Below are 22,242 nucleotides of genomic sequence, written 5' to 3' on the forward strand. Positions count from 1 at the left end.
TTCAAAAAGTAAACCCACGTTCTCAGAGTAGAATTAGAGTGAGACAATCATCGTTTTTTCTTCTTCTTAACCCTCAATCGCTCGTCAGGGAAATAGGATCCAAGAAAGGATCTTGCAACAGGGGCAGTAAATTTCAGTGTTAATTCCTTGCAAAATCATGGATTGGTTACCATTTCTCTGGTTAATTTTCTCTTGCATGAACCTAACTCTATTGGGATTAAATTTTTACGAGGTATTTTCTGTCCTTTTCCCCCAATTTTACAGTTCCTTAATTGCGATTTGTCATCGCCCCTTTGGTTTTTGTGATAATACTCAGTTCCAAGTAAAAAAAAAAATTAAATCTTTTTGTAGCTGTGAATTTTGTGTTTAGATTGCACATTTGAGCTTCTGTTTAGTTACTATTAGCATAAAGATTTTGTTTTGTTTATATTCCAGTTTAAAAGCTAATTGCTATGTCAATGAGAAAAATTTTGGGTCAGCCTAGTGTGTATGTATTTCTTGTCTTCTGCAATTTCTTTTTATGTGAAGTTTGGATTAAATTTGCAGCTTGATTAATTAAATTTGTGAGCTAGTTAAAAAACTGCAATTTTTGATAGCTATGAGGTAGAAAAATCATGATGTCTCTAGATATGTAAAGCCCACTTGATTTAAGTATATGTTTAATTGCTGTGAGAATAAAGGTGTTAATTATTTCTAGGGTTCTTGCTTATATGCTAATTAGAATCCATCTCTCTGTTTTTTTTAATTTCTTGTGTCTTCCTTGTTTGGAAAGCTAATGGCTCTGTAAAAGAGAAAATCTTGGCCAGTGTTTATGACTGAAAATAGGCGTTTTCCTAGCTTCGTCATGACAAGAATATTAGTATAGTTTGGACCAAATTTTCTGCATTGAGCATTGCTCCTTGGTCCTTATGAAGCATAGCAACCAAACTCCGTTGGCCCACTTTCTGTGTTAGTTAGGTTCATACAACAATTGTTGCAAATTAGAGAATATGACCAATGGTTGATTTGATGAATTGACTGAGAATTAATTTTTCCTTCATAGTTGTCTGTATTTGTCCAGAATTTTCCGAGTGTAAGTGAAAAATTTGTACTTTCTGTGAATTTGTAGACAGTTCCATGTCTACTTTAAAGATTGTTTTAAATTTTGCATGTCGGCTGCATTTGTGGATGCATAAGTTTCTATGAGGATAGAGAACTTGGCTTCAAATCTAGGAACGTCAAACACTAAGTGTTTCAATGTTCTTTGTTGATTTCTGCAATGAATCGTTTACTTTTTTTACATCCAACTCCTCTTTGCTTACCTGCCTCGACTTCATGAATCATCCTCTTGTTTTAGTTCATAACTTATCTCACGGTCTATGATGTTATGCGATTTCTTGATAGTATATTACAAGTTTGTTTAAGCACCTAAGCTCTTTGCTTGGTATCAATGTTTCTTGCCTGTGTCCTCAGTTTCCACTCTCGTCTGTCTGCCTATTTCTTAATCTAATACCAGCAGTTAATCCTCACATTTGTTCTTATAAGTATCTCAGCCACGACCCAACATCTACATGGATCTCAAAAGCTTGTTTCTTTTCTGTAGTTCTTAGGGTTCTCGGATTTGGAGGCTGACTTTTTGAATCCCTACGAATTATCGTCTCGTATCAACTATGTGATTGTGCCCGAGTATTTGTTGCATGGCGCATTGTGCATTCTCTTTCTCATGACGGGGCATTGGATCATGTTCCTGCTCTCGCTTCCCACTGCATACTATAATCTCAAGCAGTAAGTTTTCACCGCACAATTATTTTGCTGCAGCAGATCGTGTGATTTACTCATACAGTTATAACTATTTCTATTCAATAAACCATTTATATCTAAATTCATATTACAAATATATGCTTCAAGCATGTTTTGCAACCATATTTGCTGCACCTTTGGTGCGAACTTTTATTAATATATAATACTACTCCTATTCTGTTATCATTATTTATTTTCCTTAATACATCGTATTTATAAAAATTGTATCATTATGCATTACATGGTTTAGAGTTATATCAATATCACATATGTTTCCTTAGTGGCAATGGTGAAAAATAGCCATTTTGTTTTGTCGACATATATATAGTTGCCAAAGTTAAAAATATTTATACAAATTATAGCCACTTTTTATGTAAATCGACTATGTTACCTTTAATGAATTGTAAAAAAAACTATGTTCATGGGAAATTTAGAGGTTCACTCAATCATGCGAATTGAACAATTTCACATGAGCCTTCAACTTAAATTACTTTCATATTTTTAATTACTATGGGCATTTTGGTAAGAAATTATATATTTTCTCTAGGATTTATATGTTTTTAATATGGACCAAGCAAAATGCTTATTTTTTGCATCTATATTTCTTATCTGAACTGTGATTATATCTTGCCATGCCCTGTCCTGACTCCTGCCCTTGGAAACGGATTAGGCCAGGAGAGACTGAGTCTGGCTAGGATCATCACGTGTCATCGTGTGAACATGCTTGGTTAAATTTGTGCATCTGCAACATCATTACATTTTCACCAGATTGCTCGTCTTGTTTCTCTCTAATGTCTCTCGAATTTAAATTTCAGGTACCTATCAAACAAACATCTTGTCGATGTCACTGAAGTCTTCAAAGTAGTCAGTACTGAGAAAAAGGCTCGTCTTATAAAGCTGGGGTTTTACGTCATCTTCTTTGGTCTAGTCATTACAAGGTTAGCTAAAATACTTACCCTCCAAATTCTTTGTTTCTGGTGAATGAATGCATAAATTCTTCTGTGACCATTCTCATAAAAAATGTGTTGTTTGGATATAGAACTATTGCTACGGGGACATTTTCTTCTGTGCTCTCAGTCCTCCACTCCAATGACAAAGAATTAGATTTTCGAAGTTGATGTAATAAAAAATTGCATATTTTCTAGGTTTTGCATCTTCTACATGGTCAAATGGTTTTGTTCTTTAATTATGTTTTCTTTACTTAAAACTCCTGGTTTCTTAAAATAGTTGAGGCCGTTCTTATCCAGCTCGATAATTCTTGATTTCTGATGGTTGAATGGTAATATACAGGCTTGCATTGTCTGTTGTGAGCGCTGTATTTGCTGACGATGAGGATATTGTGGCTTGGTCGACTATATATTGAACTTGTGTAAGCCGTCGTGTGGCTTCTTCCTGTTGATGATGGTGTGACTTGGTCGAGAGTGAGACAAACGCCATTTGCAACCGAGTCTCCCAATTTAATATAACATGGTTAGCCTCTCTCTCTCTCTCTCTACCCATAGATTAGGACAAGAGCTGATGTCTGATCTGCTCAATGGCTAGTAAATTTGTTGGTGATGACATATGTTTTTAAGGTGTGATCATTTGAGCCTTCTTTCTTCACATGCATTGTAATTTGATTGAATTTTTTTTTTGGTGTTTCTCTGCATAATGTACCTTGATTATAATTGTTGAATAGATGGCTAATTTGTACTACTAGTATTTTGTTTTGAGGATTTGTGCATTCGAAGACATTAAATGGAATGAGGAAAGATCTCTTAGTATTGGAAATTGCACTTTTATCTTTACTAACCTTTATGTTGTTGATTCATTTACACAAAAAGCTAACACCTTCAAAAAGAAGTTGCCAATACACTAGATACTAGTAGCAATTAGTGATAAACTAGATAGCAGTCCATCCAAAATACTAGTTCACTCTTCAACTACTACCCCCACCCACACCCCACACACAAAAATTATACTCCCATTGTCCAACAAAAATTGTCTCCTTTGTAGACAGCACGAATTTTAATAAAAAAATGATAAAGTAGGAGAGGACGAGAAAAAGTAGGTAAAGTAAGAGAGATGGAGAGAATAAGTACGTAAATTATGAGAGAGAAACTTTTCGTTTTTAGAAATGAGACTATTTTTTGTAGACATCTCAAAATTATAAAATGAGACTATTTTTTGTAGACATCCCAAAATAATAAAATGAGATTATTTTCATAGACGGATGGAGTATTAGTTTTACCATTTTAGGTTGTTCATAAAAATTAGACTAATTCTAAAAACAAAAAAAAAAATTAACACTACTAACACTACTAGTAATATGGATATCACTATTCACTAACATTACTTCTACCAAATTTTCTTTCAGTCTCTCTTACTTTACCAATTGCGTGCGCATTAAAACTCGTGTCATCTATAATTTTGTCTATTTTATGTGGATGGGGTAGTATTACTACTTCATTCTTCATTTGTACCACTTAAGTGACTCATCTTTTTTGGCAACGTATCACTTAAAGTGATATGTTTCATAAATTGAAAACACTATCATCTATGCTTCACCATGTATTTATTATGTTCAATTCACGGAACATTACTTCATAAATTATGTGCCGAAAAGTAAACGTTTCGCTTTAGGCGGACTCATTTCACAAACAGGCCAAACACACATAACTATGTTAAATGGGGTACATTGTATTCCAGGCTGTGAAATGACAGATAATTTGGGGGGCACAACTGATTGGGCAGAAGACATGAAATTTCACATATCACTGTTAAATCAATTTATTAATATAATTGAATGAAGGGACCATGGGGACATTGGGCCCGATACCCCTATAACTTGTCTCCCATCAAAATATTCAATTTTTATCTTATCACCTAAATAATAAACTTTGAACATATCAAACATTGTTATTTTCATTGTCTTAAAATTGAGAGTGACCTTCAACTATAATTCCTTCCTTCAAATACAATATATTCATGTTTGATTGTGTGGTAAAATATACGGTGAGTCCAATGCTATTATGTTCTAACTTGGCTTAGAGCATTGGTGTGGATGCACCGGCGGACTTCCCAAAAACACCTCATGCCACGTCATAAGGACCTCCACTGCACTGCCATGTCATAAAGACATCCAACTGCACAATGACGGATATCACCAAGGACATTCCGGCGGACATCTACAATAATAAAAATTCACAAATTCACAAATATGTAATTTACGGAATTAAAATTTTGACACGAATACGGGGAAAATGCAACGATCTTATTTAAATAGTAAAAAAACATACATAATTATTTTTTTTAAAATACGTAGTTAAAAAAATTACAACCCAAAGCTTCGACAAACGCGGCCCCCGCCTCACTCCTCATCGTCCCCGGTGCTAGTACCGGCGTCACTCCCGGGCAGGGGTGGCATCCCCAAATCGCGCCTCATACTCCCGATGACATCATTCAGCATCATCTTGTATAAGGGGTCACCCGCTACGCACTTGTCCATTGTGTCTAGCAGGCTCTGCGTTTGGGTGAGCTCGGGATTGAGCTGGGAAGGAGCTTCCGATCGGACCTCGTGGCCATCCGCACCGCGGTCTTTTGCCCAATCAGGCAACGACGGCGAGAAGATGATTGAGGGGTGGGAAACTCTGCCTCGTCGTCGGGGAGGTCGTGGGAACCGGCACTGCTGCTGTACTCGCCAGAGGCGTTGATCTTCGTCCGCTTTGGCTAGCCAGCTTCAACACCCGCACTAAACTTGACGGAAGTCTGCACCACAAGATAGACCTCCCAATATTTGAATTCTCTGAAACCTAAAGAACTGTCGGGGTACTGCTTCATGGACAGAACCTTCACATCCTCGGCGGACATGCCGCTGGTTGTCGTGCGGAGGTTGTTTTGGTAGATGCCGGAAAATCGGATGAGGTGCCTCCTCAGCCGCTCCCACTGTTTCCGGCATTGCTCTCCATCGTGAGGCTTCCCACCTGACGGTTTGAATTGGAGGTAGATTTGGCTAATGCGCCACCACATTCTCTCGATATGCTGGTTAGCCCCGATGTAGGGATCATCGACTACACCGACCCAGGCCTTCGCCAGCGTGACGCACTCCCCTATGCTTCAAATGGTCCTCTTTCCCCTGCCGGCTTCTTCCCCCCCCCCCGGCCCCCGCCCCACCCTCGTCCCCCGCACGCGAGGACGAGGTAGTGCCCTTGCCTTTCCCTTTGCCCTGCTTCCTCGTCCTCCCTACCGTCGGTGGCATCTCAATGGGAGACTCCCTGACCGGAGATAGCCCCAACTCCTCAAAAGCGAAAGTCTCAATGCCGGTGGTCTCCAGAGGAGTACTCTGGGGGGGGAATCGCTAGATAATAAATCCATGTATGAGCGATAGACATTGTCCCCAGGTGATTGGGGGACCCCCAGCCTGCTACCCCCGCAGCGGCAGGCATGTCTTGCATCATCCTGGGCATTTGGGGCATCATCGGGACGGGCGCCATCCCCGTCATCGCGGCACTCACCCCGGGCATTTGGTGCATCATCCCACCCATCCCTGCACACCAAGGGGGGTACATATTGTAGTACCCGGGCATCATCCCCGCCATTTGGAGTTGGGGCATCATCGGTGCCATTCCGAGCATCATCCCGGACATCCCTGCACTTCTGCCGGCGTTTCCCCCCACCTCTAACGGGAAACGTCGGCGTTTGTCACTCGCTTGTGGCGGGAGAATCACTATCGTGCTTCATTTATCTTCAAAAGAAATGAAAGTAGAGAGAGAGAAACTCGTTAAAACATGGGGTGCGAATGAAATGAAATTCAACGAGCCATCGGCGTTTGTCACTCGCTCGTGGCGGGAGAATCACTATCGTGCTTCATTTATCTTCAAAAGAAATGAAAGTAGAGAGAGAGAAACTCGTTAAAACATGTGGTGCGAATGAAATGAAATTCAACGAGCCGTATATATAGAGTTTTTTTAAAAAAAATTAAAAAAATCGGGATGTCCGTCAGGACGTCCGTCGTGGCACCGCAATGACGGACGTCACGATGGACGTCGTCGGAAAGCCGCAGATCTGCGGTGTCCGCAGCCGACGTCCGCATCTGCCCCTCGCACGCCTAATAGAGGATGTCCGGCGCGGACGTCCGGCGTCCGCCGGGACGTCCTCCGTTGCGGATGTTCAGTACATAATATTGTGTATGTCAATAGTCAAGACTCACGAGCATAATTAAGTCTTAAAGCACTTTTGGAATTTAGAGATATTTTTTAAATTAAGATGATTTTCTTGTTAAAATATAGGAGTATTATGTTATTTATCCACAATGATACAATATATTCATTGTTTAAGATGAATAAATTAGTCGGATATGGAATACAATTATTAGTAATTGTAGAAAGAAATAATTTCATATTAAGTCAAATCACTTGAGGAGCTTAGCTTCTTCAAGAGTTGACAGGCCAAATACTACTACTATATTCAAGCTTTGTTCGTTTAGCTAGCAAGTTGTACAAGTTCGAATGAACCTTTTTTTGACTTAAGCCTAAAAAATAGCTTGCAAGCGACTTGGTTTATTAACAACCCTGCGCCTAGCATAGTAGTCCCTTAGTCTTGGAGAAATTGTGGATGACACCGAGATTTTTTAACCTTTTATTTCGTACATTAAGTAGATAGATAAAAGTGTGGTGGATATATTAGTAAAGAAAGAGAAAAGTAACTATAGTAATAATAAAAGGAGAGAAAATGTAACGGAATGTATAGATGATGATTTACTTTTTTTTGTTTGGGCATATAAAAAGTGTGATATCTTTTGTAATACGGATGAAATATTTACGAGAGCAGATAAATCTCGTAAGAGCATCTGCAGTGGCGGACTTCCGCGTGGATGTCAGATCGGCGTGCGCGACGTCCGCCATTTTGCAACTGTTCAGCGGATACGGACACAACATGTCCGCGCCTTTCCGCTGACGTCTGTCGCGACGTCTGTCATTGCTTTGACTCCCACGGACGTCGGCGCGGAATTGTTGAAATGTATTTTTTTTTATTTTGGTGAAATGTACTTTTCTTTTTTTTTAATTAATGAAATTTTTATTCCGTATTCGTTTCGAATTTTTCTTCCGTAAATTGCTTAATTCCGTAAATTGTTAAATTGATGAATTTGTGATTTTTTTTAATGTGGGAAGTCCGTCGGGATGCCCTTGGGGATGTCTGCAACTGTGTGGTGGGATGTCCGTATGACGTGGCATCCGCAGTGGGAAGTCCGTATGACGTGGCAGGAGGTGTTTTTGGAATGTCCTCTGGGACATCCGCACCACTGCGATGCCCTAATGGAATTGGACCCCACGAGTGAGGTGGGGTCTAAGTTTGGTGTATTAACTCTGTGGCTTAGTGTTGGGTCATTATCTGAGGCAAAAACTAGATTGAAGTTGTCTTAGCGTTGGATGTGTGGGTCATGGCTCATCAACTTCCTTGGTGTTGTCAAACTTGGTATTCATCTCAAACTCTAAACTTATAGGGTCATGACAGCTCGATAAAGGGTGGAGACATATCACCACAAATATCTCTTTATATACTCCGTTCATTAATAATAGACGTGATAGTGAACAGTAAATATTTTAATACAACATTAATAAAATAGAAAAATGATAAGGATGAAAGATAAAACCTATAGTTCGAAAGAATTGGGGAATTGTTTTCAGGTTTCACAGCACTATTTTTGAGTGAGTTGCAAGTTGTTGTATTCTGTTGATTTGTGTGTTCGTTTTTGTAGGTTGTTGTTGGGACTCTTTCTTGGCAGCCTTCCTCGGTTTTGTTCTAGCTGCTTGGTTGTCCGTTTTTATTTCTCTTTGTTCTCTGTATCGCATTCTGCAGTTTCTGGCTCGCCTCTCTTTCAGGCTTTGAGAATTTTTATTTACCAAAAAAAAAAACATATAATGTTTCTTGAGAATAATTCATCAAACAAATACCAATGTGTATTTTTTATATAATCAAACATTTCTTTTATTAATCAACTTCCTATATTTATATCTAGAATATTACTGTTCTTTCTATCAAAATGTCTTCTGGGGTAAAAAGTAATTATTACATCACGGGTTCGCATGTTAGAAAATCAACGAAGATATTAAAATATCTCCATCTTAAATAATTTGTAATATCACATCGACAAACACAAAAAAAAATTGTAATATCATATGCATCGCAACGTATTCGACAAATGATGCAACTATTCAAATAATTGTCAAAATCTCATCATTTGCACATGCAAATGAAAAATTCTCAAAATAGTTCTTTCACATAGGCAATGATTATTTTGTAGTACTTAAATAGTTAAATATTCTCCTCCTCCTTAATAGAACACTTTTATCACTTTTGTATGTCCCTTAAAATTAGTTAATTCTATTTAAAAAAAATCGCTATGAGATAAATTTTGTTCTTCAATAATAGTAATACTTTAATTATTTTTTTTCTATCTCACTGTTCTTTAACTTACTGTGTACTGTTAAAATTCCTTCTAATTTAAAAGTGTCTATTTTTATAAAATGGATGGAGGTATGTACATTTATTAAATAATAATTAGAAAGTGGGCCCTAAAAGAAAAAAAGCCCAAATAAATTGGGCCGAGGGAACAATAATCACGTGAGCGTAGGGCGGCTGGAGCCCCACTCAAATTTTATGATTATGATGTTTTCTTCTAATTTCATAATAAAAAAAAATGAAGGCCGATTATTTAGTGGTCCATGTAATGAAAAATGCATTAATAAAAAAAGGCATCTAGATGATAAAGTATGTTGTAAATTAATAGGAGTACTAGTAAAGAAGTTACATTATCCTAAAACAATAGGGCATTTAGTAGTACTACTATATGGTTGAATTTTTTATTGAATAAAGTCTTCATTATGAATTATCGATGATATTTTAAGTACTCTATTTATTTTTCATGGAAATAATACCAGTATACTAATTTATCGAAAAATAGCATTATTGCTTTTTATTTAACTCAAATTTACCACAAAATAATTTTAAATTTATAAAAAATGGGTCAACAATGTCGACGGTTTGTTTGTTTATTTATATAGTAGGAGTATTTAATGGGGGAAGATATGTCAACAAATACTGCGGTAAATTAATTTCAACAACCGACATTTTAAACAATCTGACACCTTATATGGAGTAGTTTATATTCCATGCGATTTTTTCATTTATTATAGTAGTACTACTTTTTATTCTCCTTTACAAAAAAAAGTTTAGCATCGTATTTTTATTTTTTGTCTGTGTAAGTTTTTAAATATAGACTACAAATACAGTAGCATATTGTAATAAAATCGTTTATTTTTAGCTAGCAATTATGTGATCAACGGTGCATTATTATTACACCATAATTGGAAATCTGAAATTAAATTTAATGACCTAGCTAGGTCTTCCAATTATCGAAGTAGATGCGAAGCCTAATTTATGTTGTTTTGATAATAGTGGTGATTATTGTTCTAATAAAGTTTATTTCGATTTATATGATTGACACGTCTTATGGTAGATTAAGGTAGGGTTATCATAGCTATTTTCCTATCAAAGTTTAAGATAATTATTATTGTAGATTATTAATTATTTTCGTCAGAAAACGTCCCCCTCTTGACTGATATCCCTATTTTATTAGTATTTAATACAAAATACTAAAAAAGATATTCCATTTTGGTATTAAAATTATTTATTAACTTTTTAAAAATTTATTGAATAAATAAAGGATTCAACCCCATGTATAAGCCCATAAAAATTGTTAAATTATTAACCGATATATTAGGATAACTTAACATACTCTATATTTTTGTGTACTCTATTTAGAGGGAACATCTTTTTAGGTCTACGAACTTTGCCAAAGTATCATTTTAGATTCGTGAACTTTGAAAATATCATTTTAGATCCGTCAACTACAAGTTAATATCATTTGAGGTATTTTGAACCTTTTCAGGATGAAAATGCCCTTAAGGCCTTCAAATGGCAATTTGGAAAATTCTTTCGCCACTCATCTTGCGTCAGAGACATAGGCTTTGAGGGCATTTTCGTCCGGAAAAAGTTCAAAATACCTCAAATGATATTAACTTGTAGTTGACGGACCCAAAATAATATTTTCAAAGTTTACGGGACCTAAAATGATACTTAGCAAAGTTCGTGAACCTAAAAAGATGTTCACTCCTCTATTTGATATTAAGAAATAAAAAAGGCTTTATTTGTTTTGCACTCCCTCCATCCGTGAATTAGAGTCATATTTCTTTTCGGCATGAATTTTGATAAATGTTAAAAAAAATAGATCGAATAAAGTTAGTAAAATGTGAGTCTCATTTATAATTTGAATAAATTAGTGAAATGTGAGGATAATAATTATGAATTAGAACACTTATTTAGAGCATCTCCAATGGCGGACGTCCGGTCGGACGTGCGCGACGGGCGACCGGGACGTCCGCCATTGTGGCAGGGGAGGTCGGATACGGACGTCCCGTGAGGACTTCGGGTGTCCTCGGACGTCGGCGCGACAGGCGGGCGGACGTCCGCCATTGTGGCGTGGGTCGGACGTCCGATTTTTAAATTTTTTTAATTTTTTTTAAACTCTATATATACGGCTCGTTGAATTTTATTTCATTCGCACCACTTGTGTTAACAAGTTTCTCTCTCTACATCTCTAATTTCAAGTATATCTAGAATGTCTAGTGACAGTGATAGCGAGAATGAATTGGAGGTCGCTGTGGAAGGTGCGATAGATAGGCTGCTACAGCAGAGGGCGCAGCGGCGGCAGCAGGCTGCGGTACCTCGGCCGATCCATCGTCGAACTACAGTACCCCGTGACCACATTGCTGCACATATTCGGTTGTATGCAGACTACTTCGCTCCGGAACCACGTTTTGGGGAAGCCTTATTCCGGCGACGCTTTAGAATGCATCGTCCGCTGTTTTGTGCACATCGTGGGTGCTTTAGAGAGAAGATACCTGTATTTTAGGATCAGGGAGGATGCAGCTGGCAAACCCGGACTCACGCCCTTGCAGAAGTGCACTTTCGCAATCAGACAACTGGCGTACGGAGGCGCGGCCGACATGTTCGACGAGTACCTCCATATTGGCGAGTCGACAGTCGTCGAGTGTCTGCAGAATTTTTGCGCGGGCGTGAGAGCGATATTCGGTGAGCGGTATCTTCGGAGTCCGAGCCCCGAAGACTGCCAGAGTCTGGTAGATATGCATGGGTCGGTCCACGGGTTCCCTGGGATGTTGGGCAGCATAGATTGTATGCATTGGGAGTGGAAGAACTGCCCCGCCGCCTAGAAGGGGATGTACACTACTGGCTTCAAAGCCAAGCATCCCGCGATGATCCTAGAAGCTGTAGCTGACTACCGGCTGTGGATATGACATGCTTATTTTGGAGTCGCCAGGTTGAACAACGACATCAACGTTCTCCAGTCGTCGCCCCTGTTCAATGCTCAGTGCGCGGGCTTTGGTCCCGCCATCAGTTTCGTCGCCAACGGCAACCAGCACAATATGGGATACTATTTGGCGGATGGGATATACCCAAACTGGCCCGTCTTTGTGAAGACAATCAAGCATCCGCTCGGACAAAAGAAGTCATACTTTGCGAGCCGTCAGGAAGCAGCGCGCAAGGATGTGGAGCGGGCATTTGGTGTGCTCCAGAGTCGATGGGCGGTAGTCAAGGGTCCTGCACGGCAGTGGTATATTCCCAACATCGGCGATGTCATGTACGCATGTATCATAATGCACAACATGATTGTCGAAAATGAAGGTGCGGAACTGACTCAGTGGACCAATGAAGATGATACGGGTGCAGGTCCAAGTCACGGCGTGGCCACCGCGAATGTGAATATGGGGTACCTCATGGAGAGGTCGAGCGGATGCGTGCATTTGCCGACATGCGGCAAACAGATGCCCATGTTCGACTTCAGAACGATATTATCGAAGAGGTTTGGACGCGGAAGGGTTGACGTTGATGTTAGTACTTTTTTTGTTTTATTACTATGTAATTTTTTTTTCAAATCATGTATGTTTTTTTTAAATGAAGTTGTTAATTTTTCCCGTTCGTATTCGTGTTGAAATTTTATTTCCGTAAACGTAAATTGTTTTATTTGTGAATTTGTGATTTTTTTTATTACGGGAAGTCCTAGCGGGAAGGGCGGTTTGTGAAGGGGATGTCCTAGTGACGTGGCAGTGGGATGGGAAGTCCTAGTGACGTGGCGGAAGGGTTTTTCGGGATGTCCGAGTAGGACATCCGCCTACTGGAGATGCTCTTATAGATAGACTCCTATTCCCAAGGGGGCAAGGGAGTTATATAAGAAATAACAAAAGCAGTGCGGCACTGTTTCTGACAAAATGTACAAAAAAGTAAGAAAAAAAAGTGTATGATAATGTTGTTTAGAGAATTATTAAATGTTTACGAAGTTATTATCAGGGACTTAATTAGAGAAATTAATGCTTAAATGGTAAAAGCAGTAGCTCATCTATGTAGTAAATCTAAGTAGTGTGCCGACAATTTTGACCATCTTCACAATCACAATTACTACTGTTTTAGAATGACAATTAGAGTTATTTATTATTAATCAGTTTTACTTATTGCAAACACAATAAAATAAGTATTTTGTATAATATACTATTAAGTTAATATTTTTAACAACTTTTTTTATTTATTAGACTAAAAATGGTATAAAAAATTATTGATGTCAGAGAGTTAGTAAAGAAAAAATACTAGGATTACTGTATATAGATGGTAGACTGTCACATATACTCTCTCCATTCCGAAGAATATAATTCATTATTTGGATGATACATGATTTTATTACTATTATTTTATTTATTAATGAAAAAAGAATAAAATAGATATAAAATAATGTTATTTTTAATAATGAATTTCTTGATTACAAACCAAAATGGAAAATGTATCATTTTCGGTAGAACGAGTAATAATCAATTTTGAATCCACTTCTTCTATCATCAAACCAACTATACACCATGAGTTTAGTTATTTACATGTCAACAGAAGACATACAAATATCTTCATGTTGACATCTATAAAGTAGATTATTGATATAATTATTAATTTAAAATAGTTGTTAAATCTAACATGACCTTATGTGTGTATAAGTACATAACTATTTTAAATCATATGAAGAAATCTCATAAGGTATACTACTCTTATGACCTTTTTGTTGATATATATTTGTGAAATTCTAAATTTATAATATTTGGTATAGTAAATGCAAAGAAAATGACGGTTTACCCACTATTAATGAATGGCGGTCGATGTTGTTATACTCCATTTTATAAGTATACTACTACTAAAATAGAAATTCATCAAAATAGTACTCACTACTCGATCTTACTTAAGATGGCACAAAATACTAGCATATCTGTCCAAAGTTAATTTATGATTTCTTGGACTACTTTCAAAACTATGGAAAAATACTAGCATCTGTCCAAAAATAATTAGGTAACAATTTACAAAAGTGTTTAATCACATACAAAATTTTAATTTATTGTCTACAAATTTATGAACTGACAAACACTTGTATGTGTGCATATCCGCATCTTTCACACCTCCAACTCCTCCAGCTGTCCAAAAATAATTAGGTAACAATTTACAAAAGTGTTTAATCACATACAAAATTTTAATTTATTGTCTACAAATTTATGAATTGACAAACACTTGTATGTGTGCATATCCGCATCTTTCACACCTCCAACTCCTCCAGTACCCTTAGGGAGAGTTCGGTTGGTAAAATTAAATCTCATGATTAAATGTGTATCATGTTTGGTTCATAAGATTGAGTCCCACAACTTAATCCTAGATGGATAGTCTCATGATAATTAGTCATATCCTCCCCCTCCAACTAAAATAATCTCACAACTTAATCCTAAATGAATAGTCTCATAATATTAGTCATGACAACCAAACGCCACCTTAATGTCCTCCTTGGACTCTTCCTCTCCAACTCGATCAGTATCCTCATTGTCCTAATCCATTCATGCCTCCTCACTCGCTGCCTGCCATACAGAGGTTGCACAACCTTTCTCCATTTACTTCCGCCATCTCCTCTTCACATTGTTATCGTACAAAGTTGGCACATATTCCTCCTCCGCCTTTGTCAAACTCGAATTCGGATCAAACTTGACCCGGGCTCAGTGCATGTATAAGTTACAAGGAGTATTAATATTAATTGCAAAGGAAAATTGCCCGCAGGGGCGTAGCGCAGTTGGCAACGGAGGGGCAGATCTTGCTGCAATGAGTTAAGGTCTCTCCCTTAACGGGCTACTGCGTACCCTGATTGAACCCTCTCACATGATGTTGGGCCGGAGTGTGAGGGCCGCCAAGGCTACGGACCCGCTTTTTTTGCTGCAATTAATTGCAAAGGAATAGTGGACTTGTCCCCACACGATTACACAATGGGCCTGTCGCCCATACTGAACCACTTCGTACGCAGTAGACCGCATCGCATCACTTTCTTGCCTTGACCTACATTTACTAATTAATCATATTTTTGCTGTATTTATTTTATACATAAATATTGCCTTTCAAAATTTTATAAATAAATCCAGATGAAATTATGTCTTTCTAGCATGTTAAAGAGGTTATAATTTGATTGCCAATCTATATAGGCTGCAAAAATAAGTATAGTTGGGCATTGCATTTTGTATGATCATTTCGTTGGGCGAAGGAAAATGATTTGCCCCAACATTAGTTATTGATAAAGCAAAAATTGGAGACATGGGTGATGGACCCATTGCTTTCCTCAATAAATGCGTTTTTGTGTATGTTAATCCGAAAATTATAACCTACACTTTAAAAAAATATTTGTGATTAAATGTAATTTTTTAAATATAAATAAAACTTGTGCGGTCGATGTTCCTAACAATTTGATAAACGATGACGCCATTTTAAAAATAAAATTGTCAACTCAACATCTATCTCATTTTAATGTAGACGGAATTTTGACGTAGGTGGGAAATTAACACCTCTATGATCACTAGCAACAACTAAGGACCAAATGCACATCCTTGCATGCATTCCATATGAACATCACGCGTTAGTGTAAAGTGGAACTCCGTGTGTCACACAAAAGAGGTGCAAGTGTATGAATTTTTTTTCACTCTTTCAATTTTTTTTTTAATTTCATTTTTTACTTTTATGGATCTTTTTCAAAAAATAGACAAAGATATAAGAAAATGTAAGAGATAGAGAAAAAAAAGTAGTGAAAGTAGTGTGTTAAGATTGTGGAGTCCATATTATTAATGGTGTGTAATCGTTTAAATTTTTTTCCATATTTAGATGTGGTCTAATTTTAGCGGATAACCTAAAATGGTAAAACTAGTCTATTTTGTAAGGATTGAAGGAGTATTTAAATACTCACTTTGATTTGATTTGAGATTTTCTTAATGTAAATTTTTTTTAGTTTTTAATGGAGAAAGATATATGGATATTAAAACAATAATTAAAATGACATAAATACAAAAAATAGAATAAAATAGGTTATTATAAAGAATTATTAACTTTCGCACTTGTCAGTACAATTTTCCGAGTTCTCATAAGAGCATCTCCAATAGCGACGAACGCAACGGCTAGTCGATTCTTGGCGCTCGCCGGTCAGCTCGCCGAACCATTGCAGCCGGCGAGCGCCAAATCGGCGAGAAAAACGGCGAGCGCACGCCGATTCCTGAGCGCTCGGCGATGCGTTCGCCGATCTCCTGGCCGCCATTGCATGCGCCAGATCGGCGAGCGAGATATTTTTTTTATTTAATTTTCGAAACACTATATATACGCGATCTGCACGTCATTTTCATTTGCACCACTTGTTTTAACGAGTTTTCTCTCTATCTTAATTTCTGTACAAGATCAACAACGCGAAATGAGTAACGCAGGTGGTAGTAGTGGTGGTAGTGGTGGTAGTGGTGGGGATGCTGAGGAGTTCGAACGGCGTTTGAACGAACAGTTGGAGGCCTATACGTCCCGAGAGATTGACCGGCTGATACAACGGGCCTTGCAGGCGGCAGTACCTCGACCTCGACCCGTCGTCCACCGCCGAGCAGTGATTGATCGGGATCACGTAGTTGCACATCAGCGGCTATTTGACGACTACTTCGCCCCGGAGCCGCGGTTTAACGCCAACATTTTCAGGCGGTGTTCTAGGATGAGCAGGGCCCTATTTATGCATATTGTTAACGCTTTGGAGCGTCGATATCTGTGTTTCCGCTTCAGGCACGATGCGGCTGGCAGACCCGGCCACAAACCTATTCAAAAGTGCACTGCTGCAATCAGGCAGTTGGCCTACGGAGGCGCGGCAGACATGAGGGACGAGTACCTACACATCGGCGAGTCGACTGCCCTTGAATGTATGAAGTAGTATGAAGTATTTCTGTCAGGGCGTGGTTGAAATATTCCGTGATCAGTACCTTCGAAGCCCTACCCCCGAAGACTGCCAGGAGCTGATGCAGATGCACGGGGCGAAGCATGGGTTCCCGGGTAAGTTAGGCAGCATAGATTGTATGCATTGGGAGTGGAAGAACTGCCCCGCTGCCTGGAAAGGATTCTACACGACCGACTACAAGGGAAAGAATCCCACGATGATCCTCGAGGTCGTAGCTGATTACCGGTTGTGAATTTGGCATGCATATTTTGGGGTAGCCGGATCGAACAACGACCTCAACGTCCTCAACTCGTCGCCCATTTTCAACGAGCAGTGCCAGGGCGTCGGTCCGGCCATCAGTTTTGTCGCCAACGGGAACCAGCATGATATGTGCTACTACTTGGTGGATGGGATATATCCTAGGTGGCCCGTCTTTGTGAAGACGATCAGATACGCATCAGATGAGAGGAAAGCCTACTTTGCGGAACGGCAGGAGTCGGCGAGCAAGGACGTGGAGCGCGCATTTGGTGTGCTCCAGTCTCGATGGGAGGCAATTAGGGGTCCAACGCGTTTGTGGCATGTCGATTGCATTGCTGATATGATGTACGCATGTATTATCATGCACAACATTATTGTCGAAGATGAAGGTGTACAACTGACTAGTTGGGCCAACGACGATAATGAAGCTGGTCCAAGCCACGGCGTGGCCACCCCCAGCGTACGAAGTGGGGTACCTCACGATGAAGCCGGCCGCCTCCAAGCACATGCCGACATGCGCCAAGTGGAAGCTCATATTCGACTCCAAAAGGATTTAATTGAAGAGTTGTGGGCGCGGAGGACTGCACGACGATAGTTTTTTTTTGTAATTTTGTAATTTTGTAATTTTTTTAATGTACTTTTTTAATTTAAATGAAATTATTGCATTTTCTCGTATCTGTGTCGTAAGTTTAATTCCGTATTTTGTGTGATTGTTATTTTTAAAATTTTGTTTATTATGGCTGGGCTATGGCTGAGTATTGCTTGTTAAGTTGCTTGTCCTGGTGATGTGACAGAAGGAGTTTTAGTGCTGATGATATGACAGAAGAAGTTTGTGGCTGAGGTATTGCTATTGCTATTGCTATTGCTATTGCTATTGCTATTGAAGAATGAAGATGCTCTAAGAAAGAAAACGAATAAAAAAAGGAAAAAAATAGAGGCAAATCCATTTTACAATCAACACGCACTGTAGAGAGAGAAAGTAACAAGCATTGCGCTTTGACCGCCATTGATAGCGTAGCTTTCTCCTCTCACAAGAAAAGGCGAACAAAAAGTTAAAACAGTCATAGAAAGGAAGAAGAGAACAGTGTTCAACTGCGGCTATCACTATCTCAATTCCTTCCGCTGCTGTACATTTCAAATTGACGCGTCTTCACATTTCCCCCTTTTTCGCTTCTGATAATTGAACCTAGCAATGGAGTAACCGTTTGCGGATTAGTGCGAAATGGCGGGAAAATCTTCTAGCTGTTCCAAATTCAGCTTCGTCTGTGCTTAGTGAGTGAGTGTTTGTTCTGTTCGGCTGGGGAATTTTTTATCCCCTTCCAATTTTTTGACTCATTCTTAGGATAGTTCGGATTTTGGTGGCGGAGCTGAGCTGAGCTGAGCTTCAATGTGAATCGCCAACCACAATTTGCTAGTAGTATTTGTGTCCTCGTCTGTTAACTCCTCAAATTATGGAGCCAAATGTTGAAGCGGTTCAACCGCAATTTAGATCCGGAATATCCGGAACGAAACCAGGAGGAATGGGGTTCGTGTTCGACGACATCCACGGCCTGATCCCCGGTCCGCCGGAAACGGACGGCACATCTTTCACGGCGCTTCTCGAGCTCCCGCCGCCGCAAGCTGTGGAGCTCCTTGTGAAGGAGGATTTTCCGGCGAAATCTATGCCGCCGCCAATTTTTCCTTCCAATATTGCCTTAATTGACCGCGCCTCGATGTTTTCTGTATTTGCTTCGGCGGATAATCCGCCGGAGAGCACGAACATTTTATCGGTTTCGAGCTCAATGAAGACCGATTCGGTGAAGCAGGAGCCGTTGGAGTCAGAGCATCACCGGAATTCTTCATCGCCGGCAGTTTCGAATCAGAGCTTGAAGTCCATCAAGCGAAAGGAGAGGGAGAAAAAGGTAATTTCATACCCCTTCGTCTCATCAATTTGCAAATCTAAACTGGATTTAAATCTGAGTTTGTAACTATCGTGATGTAAATTGATAAACGAGATGATTAATTCGAGACCAAAATTTGGGGGAAAATTGAACATTTCCCAAATATGTTGATTTTGAATACGCAGGTTAAAGAATCAAGCAAAAAGAGCAAAAAACTGGAAGCAAATGAAGCGTCTGATGGGAGTGGCGAGCAGCTGCCATACGTTCATGTCAGAGCTCGCCGTGGCCAGGCCACTGATAGCCATAGCTTAGCTGAAAGAGTAATTATCTAAAATCTCATGAGTAATCACTAATTATCTCCTTGATCAAGATTAGTATCCGTAATTATTGCGTTTCAAACCCTCAACTACTCACATGTCGTTGTTCACAGGCCCGGAGAGAGAAAATCAATGCCAGGATGAAGCTATTACAGGACCTGGTCCCAGGATGTAACAAGGTCAGCTGTCAATACGCTATCGTTTCATTAATACTACAACTTCTGCACCAGCTAATTGCGATGATTGAACCAATTATGTTGTGATTAACGGCTAGTTAGGTTTTTGGATTGCATAATCTTCTTCTTTCATTTACTATGCTTGCCTAATTTCCTGGAGGCTACATATGCCTTTTGTTTTGCAAAAGAACGTTTAGGGTCCACAGTCATCTTTTTAGTTAGGGAAGAAAAGTGGTGGGCCGCTGCTGAAGCGTCCCTCTCGTAATTCCTACGCTTCGTCTTCACCTTTTTGCCTTTTACCATCTGTTTGGTTCGTTACCCGTCCATTCCAAGGCACTCTTGTAAATTTCTGCATTATCTCTCTTTCCACTTCTTCGTTGATAGTAACTGACACTTTATCGGATTTTGGGTTTGGCCTTGGAAATGACTTCCGGAATCATTTCCAAAATGCTTTTGGGTTGTTTTAAAATATTTGTTCCATGGATGTTCTAGTTTTGTAGTTGAGCAGTTGAGGTATCTTATCACGACCTAGTTTTTCGTTCAATATGTGGACCTATAACATACGAAACCTTTTAGATGTAGGAAAATTGATAAACAAAATTATGCTAGTGTTGCTTTAAACTGAAGCTTCTGGACTCCCCAGGTGTTAGATATTGACGCTTCTAACTCTGAGCGGTGTTTCTTTCCGACTGTTTGGCTGTTTTTCTCCGTTCCCACACAGTTTCTTAGGTCTCTCTCTGTGTATACCACTCTCGTGAAATTAATAATAAAAATTTATAAATTATTCTGTTCATGATACATTCGATGAGCAACAAACTTTCATCGTCTACATGTGAAAGTTTGATAAGGATGTGCAGAGCGAATTGATACAGATGAACCATCAGATCAATACATTTTGTATCAGGCAAAGGAAAACCTTATGTCATTCACCAGTACTGGCCTTTTTTTCATGAAACCAGCAATAATGGTTCCAATATTACCCTGACGAACGATTCTAGTTAAAAAAATCGACTTGTCAGGTTGGATTGCTCTGTTACGTTAGTTTATGGCTTTTCTTATACATTTGGCCATTATTGTCCCTTCACTCCACTGTACTATGTTTAAGAATAGGTACAATAACAGAAAACTCTACGAACAAATTGCAGCTGCACCTGAAGAGTTAATGAAACTAAGGGTATTAAAGAAGATAAGAGTTTGTTTGAAAGGCTTCGGCAATGAAATTGATAAATGCAATACAGAATGTTCCTCTTCCTGCTCCTCTTTTCTTTTTGGACATTTTCTTTACTCATTGAAGAAAAAATTAGGGATGTGTTGTAATAAAATTACTGGTTAGTCCTTACAGATTTCAGGTACTGCAATGGTGCTCGATGAGATAATAAATCACGTGCAAGCTCTCCAACGCCAAGTGGAGGTTAGCTGTCCCTCTTCTACCTGTTTTATTACGGTGATAGAATTGAATTCCTATTCATGCTATAAGCATTTGATTTTTTGAGTAAGTCTTGTGGCCTAAAGATTTGAATGTTCAATACTTTGAAACCTGGATCCGGATAATAGAAACAGATAGTATTATTTTATCATATCCTAATGTGACAAGTCTGGACCACAAAGGAGTTGAGGCGTCCCCACGCCTCTTCTATCTTTTGCCCTCTACTCATTTTGAAACAAGCTGATTGGAAATGCTTCTTTGGCTTCAGTTTTTATCCATGAGACTTGCTGCTGTTAATCCAAGAATTGATTTCAACCTCGACGCCCTTTTAGCTGTAGAAGTAAGTCTATAATCAACTCGCTGAAAAAGGTGAAAATGCTCCACATTTTAGTACTTAATACATATTGATGTAAACTCTCGAACCTCTTTTCCTGCAGAGCGAGTCCTCCATTGATAACAGCTACCTAGGCATGTTTCCGCCATCCATTTGGCCGGAGGGACAACTAAACAGCAGCAGACAACAACAGCCATGGCTCCTCGATGGACTTCACCCTGGCAGAGTAGATGACACATCTAACTTCATTACCCAGGAGAACTCATTGCTAAGCTACGACTCTCCTCCAAATTCAGGTAAACCACACTCCTTGCCAATGCATATTTCCATACATGCTCTGTGCAACTAATATCAACCTTATCTTGCTGGTTTGACACAGCTTCTCTGCACTCGAGCCAGCTGAAAATGGAGCTTTGAACCGAAACCTGGTTCGCTCTCTCGTGGTTTTAGCTATGTATATACGAGATATATTAGCACGTATTTAGGTGGAGATGAGGAAGGAAGAGTATCTCGGCATTGAGGTTCGATTTCCATCCGATCAATTGGCATTGGATGGGAATAGATGAAAATGAGACTTTAGTCTGCTATATGGAGTATAATACTAGTATAGATTAATATTGTATGTTAACACCTACTAACTTTTAAGTCATTCAATCTCCATACATCATGCATGACTTGTAGATCTCAATCTTTATATATATCATAATATCTGCACTATTT

General features: G+C 39.0%; 2 protein-coding genes across 3 annotated transcripts; both read left to right on the top strand.

The window, feature by feature from the left end:
- Positions 1-3,549, top strand: LOC121749649 (protein cornichon homolog 1-like). The gene is made up of 4 exons (XM_042144232.1): positions 1-232; positions 1,583-1,764; positions 2,595-2,717; positions 3,070-3,549. Exons 1-4 carry the CDS (start codon positions 158-160, stop codon positions 3,140-3,142), a joined length of 453 nt encoding a protein of 150 aa, XP_042000166.1. The 5' UTR covers positions 1-157; the 3' UTR covers positions 3,143-3,549.
- A 14,774-nt stretch (positions 3,550-18,323) lies between these two features.
- On the top strand, positions 18,324-22,239 carry LOC121748626 (transcription factor bHLH48-like). Of its 2 annotated transcripts, none has more exons than XM_042143095.1 (7): positions 18,324-19,290; positions 19,455-19,589; positions 19,700-19,765; positions 21,096-21,173; positions 21,457-21,528; positions 21,626-21,818; positions 21,902-22,239. In XM_042143095.1, exons 1-7 carry the CDS (start codon positions 18,841-18,843, stop codon positions 21,937-21,939), a joined length of 1,032 nt encoding a protein of 343 aa, XP_041999029.1. In that variant the 5' UTR covers positions 18,324-18,840; the 3' UTR covers positions 21,940-22,239. The 2 variants fall into 2 exon arrangements, with proteins under 2 accessions (XP_041999029.1, XP_041999031.1); XM_042143097.1 differs by having other exon boundaries at positions 18,326-19,290; positions 21,105-21,173.
- Positions 22,240-22,242: the final 3 nt, after the last annotated feature.

This window comes from Salvia splendens, chromosome 9 (genome assembly GCF_004379255.2).
Source record: "Salvia splendens isolate huo1 chromosome 9, SspV2, whole genome shotgun sequence".
NCBI lineage: Eukaryota > Viridiplantae > Streptophyta > Magnoliopsida > Lamiales > Lamiaceae > Salvia > Salvia splendens.

What these genes read in the sequence shown, in the direction of transcription:
- LOC121749649 (XM_042144232.1), top strand. Translation starts at nt 158, where the DNA reads ATGGATTGGTTACCATTTCTCTGGTTAATTTTCTCTTGCATGAACCTA. An exon ending in GCATACTATAATCTCAAGCA is followed by an intron (nt 1,765 to 2,594) that starts GTAAGTTTTCAC and finishes TTTAAATTTCAG; the next exon opens with GTACCTATCAAACAAACATC. An exon ending in TTTGGTCTAGTCATTACAAG is followed by an intron (nt 2,718 to 3,069) that starts GTTAGCTAAAAT and finishes GGTAATATACAG; the next exon opens with GCTTGCATTGTCTGTTGTGA.
- LOC121748626 (XM_042143095.1), top strand. Translation starts at nt 18,841, where the DNA reads ATGGAGCCAAATGTTGAAGCGGTTCAACCGCAATTTAGATCCGGAATA. An exon ending in GAAAGGAGAGGGAGAAAAAG is followed by an intron (nt 19,291 to 19,454) that starts GTAATTTCATAC and finishes TTGAATACGCAG; the next exon opens with GTTAAAGAATCAAGCAAAAA. An exon ending in CTCTCCAACGCCAAGTGGAG is followed by an intron (nt 21,174 to 21,456) that starts GTTAGCTGTCCC and finishes CTTTGGCTTCAG; the next exon opens with TTTTTATCCATGAGACTTGC.